The sequence below is a fragment of the Drosophila melanogaster genome, chromosome X, assembly GCF_000001215.4.
Source record: "Drosophila melanogaster chromosome X".
Taxonomy (NCBI): domain Eukaryota; kingdom Metazoa; phylum Arthropoda; class Insecta; order Diptera; family Drosophilidae; genus Drosophila; species Drosophila melanogaster.
In genome coordinates, this window is record NC_004354.4 from 14,142,112 (window position 1) to 14,154,284 (window position 12,173).

General features: G+C 41.6%; 1 protein-coding gene across 1 annotated transcript; it reads right to left on the reverse strand.

Annotated features, from left to right (window-relative positions):
- Positions 1–9,467: 9,467 nt before the first annotated feature.
- CG12479 (uncharacterized protein) lies at positions 9,468–9,895 on the reverse strand. Its single transcript, NM_144227.2, has one exon. It carries the CDS (start codon positions 9,801–9,803, stop codon positions 9,579–9,581), a length of 225 nt encoding a protein of 74 aa, NP_652484.1. The 5' UTR covers positions 9,804–9,895; the 3' UTR covers positions 9,468–9,578.
- Between the last annotated feature and the right edge of the window lie 2,278 nt (positions 9,896–12,173).

Sequence of the window (12,173 nt, forward strand, 5' to 3'; positions counted from 1 at the left end):
ACAGGATTTTCAGTAGTAGAATAACTCTACTCAGATACATTACATTCGCTCATTGCTCATATACGCGAATTCTTTAGGTTTATAATATAATCTTATCTTCAGTTATCTTGAGATTTAATTTCGCCTTTGAATTCACCGAGAGTGGAATTGGGAACAAGGAGTGTTTGAGTTTGACTTGGCTGATCTTAAGCCTGTGTTTTTTTTTTTAGCTTGTTCGGATCGCCAGTTGACAAAATTGTGAGAAGGGGCGATGGGAGTTGGAATGGAGGCACCTTGTCTAATTGCGAACTGGATAAACACCAAACTGCCAGCTACGCCTCTTTGTCATTTGTCAGCGTTCGTTTTTAGGTGTAAATATGTTAATGAGTGTGAGTAATTTCCTAGAATTTCCTGCCACTCGATTTTCTACCACTCGATAGGCGATGGGCAGAGGCGCAGTTCTTAATTGGAATTGGAATTACCGGGTGGCGTATGACGTATGCTGGCGATTAATTTCGCTCTGTGCGTAATCAAGTCGAAAATTTATTGAAGTTGCAATAATTGCGCCTGCGGCGAAAGGCGGTTGTCGGCATCCATCGGCGCCATAGGGTTAATGGGTTAAGCGGGTTAAGGGGCTGGCTGTGCAAGGTGCGGTGTGATGGGTTAACGCAGCAACGATGCTCATTAGAAAAGCTTGAAAAGCTTTCGCCTGCGTGCGTTTGATTTCGAGCCGCAGACGATGACGATAGAGCTTCAAACACTGCCAGAAAATAGAGTAAAAATATATAAAAATCTTTAAAGAAAATAAGTAAAAAAATCTGTAAAAAAAGCATAACTAAAAAATTTATAATAAATGCTTTTTTACGCAGCTTTATAAGTACTTTAGAATACAGGAAACACCTTGACTTATGTTCAAGTTTGATAACATAACTTTTGGAACTTTTAGTAATTTTGCCAAATATTTCTCACCGTGCATTAGCTCGCACTGCTGTTTAGTCCTCAGTTAAACACCATCAAGCGTTTAGGAAACCCCCCCTCCCCCCTCCCCCCACCCCTTTCCACGCCTGTGGCTTTGAGTGGAAGGTGGGTTTTGGACGCACCAGGGTATAGAAGTCATGTTTCATGCATGAATTGTAGCATAACTTTTGTTGTTCTTGTGCAATCGAGTCAAGTGGCACACAGTCGCGCTAAAATATGCCGCATTTTGTGTTTCGGTCTTTCAATCAGGATCAGAAAACGCCCTTTAAGCCCCGCCCCCTTACACCACAATCACCGCAATCATCACTTGTGTGCGAGTCCTGATTGTCGGGAACTTTAATTGGTATATAATCCGTTAAGTCTTGTTTAAAACGCATTTATAGTAAATGGCTGATGAAGTTATAAATATCATAACTTTTCCTGTTTCACTATATGTTTCTATATCCATTGAGTCTAATATCAGACAATTGACTTAATTGGTACAAAGCACCTTAATAGACCACCAAGTACTTCAACTTGAATGGAAGATATGAACCGCCGAACGAAGATTCCCTTTCCATGGAATATTTTCGGCTGGGCTAGGTCAGTGATGCATTTCGAATGGCCTGGGGGCCAGCAGTTAGTCTGGACTTCCCCTCCCGATTTCCCAGCCTGGCGTTAAATTTATTACACAAAAAAAGGGGACCCAAAAACGGAAAACAAAAAAACCCACCAACAATATAACAAAAAAATAAACAAAAAAAACAAGCAAGACCCTCGAGAGGAGGAATTAAAACAATTGCATGCTTTGCATAATTTTTGTAAACAAAGTGGCGGCTCAAGAGCGAAGAAAAACAAAGACGAAGCTTGAGATTTGGGGTCTTGAGGGATTTTCCAAAGGGGATGGATCACCTAAAGCTGCCAAGAAACGCGCGAAAATGCGAATTAATCCACAGCCTGACTTTTGCTTTGTTTAGGCTTCGCTGATTTGGATTTTAGCCACTTGAATTTCCCTCCCACTTCGCCTTCCTTCTTGTCTTGCTATCGATTTAACCAATCGGCAAAAAAAAAAAAAAAAAACAAAAAAAAGAACCCCGCCCTCGCAGTTACTGAAAATCCACGAGGCCCTCTCCCTTGACTCTGTCAGTTATTCAATTTTTGCCATTTTATCGCTTCAACATGGAAAACCTTTTAAAATCACACACTGTGAGAAAGGAGGCGAGCTTTTGGGACGTGGGGATGCACAGCCGATAGGAAAGCACACTGAGAAATATTTCATACATAAAACTAATTTTTTCGAAAAAAAAATGTTGTTCTTAAAACAAGTTATATTTGTAATACATAAAATAATAATAGTTTCCTTATGTTCAATATTTATATATGTACAATATATACTTTTAATAAAAAAAATAAACAAGGAATATAATTCACTTATAACAGATATTTAAGATATGTTCAAAGTGTCCTGGTGATATATGCTTTAAACAATATAACATGAACATTTCTTTCAGTGCACGCACACACATTGCCTGTCAGTGGGTGGCTCTGTGGGCTGAGCCTCTTATCAACTGTTATCGATAGGCCTGGTGAAACCAAATCCGCAGCCAAAACATAGCCAGGAAGTAAGACTTGGCCCAAAGTTGGGGCCAAAAGCCTTTTGCCACAAGCATACACACACGCATATACATATATACATATATACATACGCTGTTAGCACACACACTGTGACAACTATAATTGGCTATAAAACATTTCGGAGGGCCGTTGACTGACATTTCAATAGACAGTAGAACTGGCTAAAAAGTTAACCGACGAAACCAAAAATGATGCCATCTGGGGGAATGGAAAAACAACGGCAGATACTAAAGCGAATACTAGTAGATTAAAGGCCATAAGAAAGATCTGCTTAAATGGCAAGCGGATCTATCTATTACGATCATTAAAACGGGATTTTCGAAAGTATAACCTATAGTATTACTTAATAATAAGGAAGAAGCAATATCCCCTCTACCTTTATGTTCACACTTTACCTAAACTCTGTTCGCAGTCATATTAATTTTCCCCTTTGCTCAAAGGACACGCACTGTCACGGACCCCAGAGAAAACCGAAAGCCCCTCCTCAAATTGCTCTACCTCTAATTTCCCATTGATGCACCATCATTTGGTTGAAACTTTTCAATTAAATGTTAATTATGCGAAATTGACATTGACCATTATGACAGGTTACGGGTAGTTTTGATACCCCCATATTGCCCACCCCCCTCTCAACGCTGAACACCTCGATGGACACCACGCCACTGGACTCGTGAAAACTGCAAATTTAATTTAATTGCATTTCATACGCCCATTTGGCTGCCACTTTGAGGTTCCTCGCGTTGCTGTCTGTGCAACACTTGACTTATTTTGGCACCGAAACAACGAGAAAGAGACGGCAACACGCCGTCAAGAATGAGAAAGAGACGAAGGTTCGGAGGAGGACCCCTGTTCGCTTTTTGTTTGGCGCAAAATTTTAATTGCCTTGCAACGGGGCAACCGGCAACTGCAAACTGGCAACTTGCAACGCGCTCGGTCTAAATTTGGTTACCTCTCTTCGCTTTTCTCTCCTTTTCTTTTTTTTTTTTTTTTTTGCTCAATAAAAAAGCGGCTCGTTTTAAGCGTTTTGCCGCTGCGCTTGGCTGCCTAACTAAAGAAAAAAGTACAAATGTACTTCTAAAATAGCAATTAAAATTTAGGGCTCCGTAATTAGGATGACAAAATTGTTATCCCAACAAAAAACAAGGCCTAGAATTTTCTCTCGTTTACATTCGCTAACTTCGATATTAAATATTGGCCAATATAAAATAGGATTTTTGATTATCAACAATGAGTTTCATTTACATAAAACAAAAAAGCCGTACTATGTTTACACAAGACAGAAAAAAAAAACATAAAACGAGGGACTCGCATTGAAAGCCCGAAGCGCAGCAAATTGCGTCTGAAAAAGGTGCGACAATTTAGACGTTGTCGGGGTCACCAATTAAATAGGATACTTGGGTCCTTGCCACTGTCATTTCCAATTCCCATTCACATTCCCCGCCCATTTAACGCGATTGTCACTTGATGCAATAAATTGAAATTGACCAAAAGCGTGCGGCAATGTGCAGTGTGCAATGTGCAACTTGCAACTCGCAACGTGCAACGTGCGACGCGTATCTTGTTGCAACTCCGCTGCAAGTGTCGCTCGTTTCGTTTCGATTCGTTTTCCTCTTTTTATTTGTTTTTTTTTTTTTGTTTTGCTGCCGGGAATTTGGTTTCGGTTTCGAACTCGCGTTCTCTCAGTTTGCCTTTTTTTGGGGCTTGGCTTGACAATAAATGTCAACACTTGGTGGCCGCTAATTTATTTGCGCGCCCGATGCGTTCGCCACATGAGGTGGCGGTTTCCCAGGAGGAGGTGGGTCACCGATTGCATCGGACCATCGGTCCATCGAATCGCTCGATTTGGAATGGCATTGATGGTAATACTACTGGAAAAATAGTTTGAGTGAAGATTAGGGTCTTCAAAACATTGCTGTGCTACCCATTTTTAACGACAATAAGAATGAATTTAGCCTATTATTTTTTACTATACATATACATATTTACTTTATCAAAACTACATACAATTTCAAATTTTACATTTGTATTTCCATCGAGGGATATTTTTTTTGGTTGCCAATTATTCGAAAAGTGCAACCATCTTCAGACCGACCAGACTTGAGTAAACATTCGCATGTCTGACATTAAGGCAAATGGCAATGAGGGTGTTGTTGTGCGTCTCTTTCCCTCCGCCCCCTTTCTGTCTCTTTCACGCACCCTCTCACCATCTCTCTCGCTCTCGCCCACCTTTACTACGAGTATATGACGAAGGCCAAACAAGTTGAGGTAGGTTAATTTTATTGGCCAAATAAGTGGGTATCAAATTTAATGGACAACAGAGCAGTGAAATAGAGGAAGGATTTGGGGTTCTTGGTTTTTGGTATGAGACTGGCGAAAAGTAGAACCATCTGGAAAAGTGGTAAGTGGGGCGGGGGGCGGGGAGTGTCGGGAAACGCGCAGTGCATAAAGCGTAAAAATGAGCCAAAATAAATAAGAAAAGCCGCAAACGAAGCCACACCAACAACTTGAAGAACTTTTCTCGCAGAAAGAGATGGCAAGGGGGCGGCAGAAAGTGACGACGGCTGTGGAGTTGACGGCCCTTTGATTGATTGGTTGGCGGCGGAAGCGTGACGTCACAAGCGGCACATTTCCCATACCATGATTTTTCACCATCCGGAAAATGGAATATCATCACGTGCAGATAAGGAAATCCCAAGACCACAAAGTAGAAGAAGAAAACAGCATATATAATGTATACCTTAAAAATTGATCAAATGTTTTACTGAGTTATATCTTTTATCATATTTGTTCTGCTTTCATTTGGAATTCGAATGATACATTTAAAAACTAGCCCCAATTTTCGAACCGATTATGAAATAATTCAGCTACGGTGATTTTCTCAATTCAATGAGGGCCAAAAAGTTTGCATGCCATATGTTTGTGATGTTGCGAATTACCTTAACCTACTTCACAAACCCCCTGTGCATTACCTTTCACCCACTTCCCCCCCCATCCCCCTACTGATTGGAGGCCAATTGCCTTTGGACCTGGCTGAATGTGGGTTTACTTTGGTTTGGCTTCAGTTCGGTTTCGGTTTGCATTGGTAAAGGGGTACGGTTCAGTTCAGTTTGGTTTGCTTTGCTTTGCTTTGCTTCCATTTCATCTACTAACAAGCCGCCTCACGAAATTCTTCCGCAATTTTCACATAACTCAACGCGGGGGCTGGGTTTGCCGATAGATAGAAGCAAAGTTTGGATGGCAAAGGGGAGGTGGGCAATTTTCACGCTGATTTCTCCTCAGGTTTTCCACTCTGCGTATCAGGATCGTGTGATCTGGCCCCACGGAGACGCATGATCACGTTGGGCATACGCATCATTTAATGGGTTCGTGAAGTGAACTTGCAGCCGAGAGTTGTTGATGGAAAAGCCAGCGAGTTTTTTTTTTTTTTTTTGTATGCCTGGCCCGAGAAGAAGAGGAAGGCACCCACCAACTGAGCATACAACTTTATCACTTGCCCACAAAATATCTTCAATTGGTTCCATTAAACTTAAGCTGCGATCCCTGAGCACGTTTCTGCCGCAGCCTCATGACCAACACCCCAAAGCCCCTGCTCATCCCTTCTCACTACACTGCGAAGAAAAGATGGTGAGAAATGAAAAATTAATATAATAAATATTTAAGCGTTTTTAAGGCGTTAGAATGGGCCTGGCAAATCGGTAGAATTTTACTTGCCTGCGATTATCGCCTTTTCCACTCGATACGCTGCAGCTCACAGTTTCTCGCAGTGCAGGCAGCGCGGCTTCCTTCGTGCGTTGCCATCATCATCGTCATCGTCATCGTCATCCACATGGCCGCCTGGTCATGGTCGTGCCCAAAATTAACCTGACCAGGGCATGATCATGAGGAGCAGCAGCAGCCGCAGCAGCAGCGGCGGCAGTTGGAAAGCAGAAAAAGGAACGCAGTCCGAGAGGCTCGCTATAAATTCTATTGGCGTATCTATCTACACTATTTCTAATTTGGGACTTGGGACTCGGGACTCCCCGCCCGGCCTGAAAAAAAAAAAGAAAAAAAAAGTGGAGGCTTTGTGGGATCTCCTCGACTGGATTAGCTCGCAGCTCGCTTTGGCCAATTTAAGTTTAAGTGCTTTGGTAACAGTTTCGCGCTTTCGAAACTTGAGTCGTGATTTATTTTCCGCTGCCTCGGCCTCCTCCGCTGAATGGAATGCCTGCTCCTCCAGCTCCACCAGCTCCTCGAACTCCTTCAGCTCCTCCTCCTACTTCTCGAAATCTGTGGGTTTTCCTCAAGTGCCGTTTTTCACGCCACGACACGCAATCGCCGCGGCTCGGGTAAATTAGGAAAATTGATCTAAATTTTCTTGGGAACCTTTGCCATTCCCGAACGTAGCGAAAACAACGATGAACAAAAAAAAAAAAATAATAATAAAGGCCCGGTCATCAGGCATATGCTACTCGATCTTTAAGGACTCTGAAAAGGGCCAAAGAATAGCTGTTGCTGCTGCTCGTCACCAGTTGACCAATTAAAATTCAATAAAAATTCAGGCAATTCCGGCGAAAATGAACTCGGGCCCGCTCAGTGAGCTCTTATCACAAAATTGCGAATCTCCAAATCGGGGGCATGACTAGGAGCAATCAGTACAAGTTCCATGTAAACAGTATCGGCATCAGGGAGCCGAGGAACTGGCAACAAGTCCCAGTTAAAAATCTTTGCCGGGTCAGCGACAAAGTCAAGTGCAAGTCGCAGTCAAAAGCTGCAAGCAGGCGGCTCCTTCGGCTGGGCTACACTGGCAAAAAATAAAATGACTGTAGAAATATTCCACAGATAGTTGTGCTGAACAAAAAGTTACAAAAAAAAAAATCTTTTTCATTTACCATTTATTTTAAAACGGGAATTTTATCTCAGTGCAGCAGTAGCCAGCCAGCGATGGGTGCAGTGCATCGGTGCAGCAGTGTGGCATGCAACCTGAACTTGCAGCTCGTTTGGTCGTCACATAATCTGCTCCAAATCAAAATTGCTTATTAAACGTGGAGAGCGCGAGAGCTTCGAATCTTCGAGGAATGCTTTTGGTTTTGGCCACTTGGTCTAGGCCTAAGTTTTTGTGGGATTGTGTGTAGCTGAAAATTGGTTGTGGTCAGAACTGGCCGACTGCGACTTGGGAACTAGTTCGAAGGTCTCTTCGTAACAGTTTGGTGCTGGAATTGTTATAAAAAAAAATAAAAATTAATTTTATATTACTATATAAGTATATCAACCAATTACAGTCATCTAATGTGAAATAACCACTTTAATTCGCATAAAGTTCATTAAATTCTAACATATTTTATTCACATTCGTAAACTGATTCATAAGCTTTATTTGTTATCAATTTCGCGTTCTACTATATAATTGTATATTTTCCACAACCAAGTAGTTCTCAAAACATGAACTAGGTTACTATGAACCGAGTAGATCATCTCTGTGAAAGACTGCGTAGCTGCCACAACGAATCTGTCGCCGCATCGGATATCGTGTAAATCGTATATATATATATATATATATGGTGGAAAACGGTGCAAGAGGAACGCTGGATAAAAATTGCTGCCGAATTCTGAGCTGAGGCACAAGCAGGTAGCCACCGACAGAGTCCACAATCCAGTACCCAGTATCCCAGTATCCAGAATACAGCATACAGAGTTCGAGTCGATCACGATTGCCTCTCTACTTCACTTCACTCCACTGCACTCGAATCGAGGATTGGTGATCGAGGATCGGCAATAGGTGGACCCGGGATCCGATGGAGGCAATGGGTCTTCGACTATCTTGATGGGCATGGGATGCGATGCGATGCGGCGCTACAGGCTCAACTGAGCTGAATTGAGCATTGATCGACGATGACGATGTCGACAGGATCAGTGCTGCCAATTCGGACATTAAGTTGGCCAAAATAAGTCAACAAAGTTGAAACGTAAAGCTTAATAGATTAGCAATAATAGAGAGTATTATTTAATACTTAATAAATGTATTAATTTAAATAAAGTAACTGCCTCTCAACAGATTAACAATTGTGTGTGCTCTTCTTATAAGTTAAACTTTATATACAATATATGTATATTAGCTTTACCTTTACTGTTCACAATCCAGATATTTGTTAAAATTTATATATTACTAAAATATTAAAGTTTTCATCACATATTTTTGATATTTTGTGAATTGCTTCCCAACTCACTGTGGCAGCACTAAAACAAGGCTGAGAAACGTGCAAAGCTGCCAATGAACCAAATCCAGCCCCTGGCCGCGGATCTATCTCAATTTCTACATTTGACCTGTGAACCGTAATGGATTTTGTATATATTATAATTGCCGACCGTGCTACACAATCTCCTCTGGTTTTCGACTGCGTTTTTCTTCATTTCTTTTTCCTGCTTTTTTTTTTTTTTTGCCCAGCCGACCGATGGTCCGTCCGATTGCCTCGGAAGCAGACTGGATTCAAAGCGCTGCCCTCGACTGTATCTTGGCAAATGGATCGCAAATGGCGATCTTTCCGAGAAGAGTACAAGTTCAGTGAGCCGCGGATTGGTGGGCAGTGGGGAAATCCGGTGGACTTGTCGCATTAGCACCAGCCAACCAACTAGCCAGCTAGCCAGCAACGGGACTGGACGATTTATGGAGGCCCTTGGACGATCAGCATCATCGGTGAACATGAAAGAGCATCCTAAGATGACCAAAAAAAAAAATAGGTGTCGTATGCCATCGCCGATTGGCATATATCACGTGTACCAGATCGCACACCGATCGTGATAAGGCTAATGGTACTAATTTTGGAACTAATGGTAATCGGTTCATAGCTGCTTTCTCTTGCTTTATAAAAATTACAGAGAAAATTAATGGCAATTGTACCATACATTTCCATTTTGTTTTTTATTGTTTCTTCGAGTTTATTTACTCAATTCGTTGCACAATCCAAATAAACGCAAGCCATGTAATCAAAGACGTGTAAGCATCAGTAAAATCCAAAGTCCGAATGCTTAAGATCACTTTCGTTGGCCAAACTTTACATCGTTGAGCTCCTTTTCACAGCCACGATATGCCACGCCCACGCCGAATCCAGTGCCCAGCCAGACGGGCCATATGCGCCTACGGAAGAAGAGCAGGGTGACCACGGATCCGATCACCAGACCACCAACTCCCTTCACCAGGGAATCCGAGAGGCATCGATTGATGTTCTCACGCAGCCGATCCTCTGGAGTAGTCGACATATTTAGTAATCTCCAGTGCCAGCTGCTAATAGATAATTTGTTATTAATTTTTTCGTTTTTTTTTTTTTTGTTTGCTGCCAGATGTTACGACAATAACCGAATCGAAAAGGGCTAATGCAAACCATACAAGCTGTTGACTAGTACGAGAATATCAGAGCACACTGGGATCATGGCATTTTGACCCAGAACTCCTGTTGCCACTTTTAACAGCTCAGTTTTGGCCAAAATAGGCATTTTTATGGCCCGCAGCCACTTCACCTTGTTCAAGCCAACTCAGCATAAATCGATCACGATCGATTTCTGCCAAAACTAGATAATAATCGCAACACACTCGCTGGCTCAATCTTTGGTCGATAAGATCGATCTATGTGGGTATATGGTCATGCAACACGCGATTCGCAATCCCATTTACAATGCTAGTTAGCTGGCACTTAGAGGAAATTTCAGTCAATCTTAAATTTTTTATAATTCAAATTCAAAAAATAATATGAAATATTAATTTTAATAATATAAAATCATATAATATATATGCAATATATTTTTTATTATAATTTTTTTTAGAATTCTTGCAGTGCAACTTAACTTGCAGCTACAAACTTTCATTCACTTGGCATTTGGTTAGCTGGGTACTCATGTCTGCATAAGGCCTAAAAAAAAATAAATTAATGAACCTTTACTTTAATGTTCATGCTTGAAATAAAATATTATGTATTAAAGAAAAAAAATTGCAATTATTTGACTATACTGCGTATTTGTTACGCTTCCGCTGCAGCGTATTTCCGTTTCGTGGCTCCGCTAGAATGGCAACTCCCATCGAAATCCTATTCCAAGCCCGGCAAATGCTTGGGAAAACAGCGCCGGCGACCGTGTTGACGTGTTAAGTGCTTTGGCCAAGAGATGGCCCCGAAAAAAAAAAAAAAAAAAAAAACACCCAGCAATTGGCAAAAAGACGGCCAAAACTGCAGTCTGCTCTTCCACTTGCCTGGGCTTAGGCTATAATTTCGGCTCACCGCCCACTAGTATAATTTTTTTTTTGTTTTTTTTTGTTTTTTGCGAGGCGTTTGGGGGCGCAACGGAGCTTAACTCGAAAATTGCAAATTCGGGTGTTCAATCGAGTCAAATCCTTTTCTATTACCAACTCAGCCGCTGCTCTGCGCTCTGTGTTTAAAGAAATTGTCGGCCTCATGAGCAATTTAATGCCTGATTTGCCTTTGCCTTAGCCTTAGCCTTAGACTTAGCCATTCCTTGGCGCGATTATAACTCCCAACTGCCAACTACCATTTGCCATTTCGAAAAGGAACTTCGTTCTTGGCCTTTGTTTTTGCTGCATTTTGCATGCTTTTCGCCCAGCCATGTAAGTGATTCCTCTTTTGGGTGTTGGCACAGTTTTTCACTTGCCAATTTTCGCGGCGGCAAATGATTGAGTATGCCAAACTGGAACAGCCAACTAATTGTTTTATTAACTTGAATTGGTTTTTGCATGTTAATAGATTAGACACTTAACAGATGGATAATAAACATATTTATACATATTTCGATTTGTTTTCAACTTGACTTATTAAATATTGGAAATCTTAGGGCTCAAATCTACTCAATACACTCGATAACCAGTTGGTCAGTTGAGAGCCAGCAAATTGGCCAAACTACTCAAGATCATAATGAAGACATTTATGGACCCGCGACCGGATTCAATTGTGCGGCATTCAACAATTTTTGCAATCAATGCGAATCGGACTATGAACGGGAATAATGCAATGGCCCCAGGGCATTGGGCGCATCTGTGTGTACACTCGCGGTCAAAATAATAGCGAAAGCTTACAAGGACTTAAAACAATATAAAATATTTAACTACATTTTATTCTTGAAAGTATTTAAAATGTTTAGAAAAATGGTTTCCATCTTTAAAGAAAATCTTTATTTTTAAAAGGAAATATACTTATTACTAATAACAGTTTAATGGGTGCATTGATTGAAACACCTCTTAATTTTTGCATTACAAATTATATTAAATGTATGTGTTTTTTTTTTAAATTGTCAAACATAACATTCGGATTTTTCTTGTTCGCCCCAAGGGCAACTCTCTGTTATTTTGTTGACCCCACCTGTGGGCCGATGTGTGTGCGTTGGGTGGGTGTCCCTGCAGCCGATCGTGCTCGCCGAGATGGTGGCCAAAGGAGGCTAACGGAGGCAGGGTCCTCCACACCGAACAACTCAATGAGGCACATGCAAGTCAAAACATCGGACCAAAGTCTGCGTTTGGTAGACCCGAGCCCGTTGGCCATATGGTGCCCCCGCTCTCATCAATTCCGACTTGGGGCCTTGGCCCCAGCCTGTTTCTGCTTTTTTTTTTTTTGAGCTCAGGATCTCGGA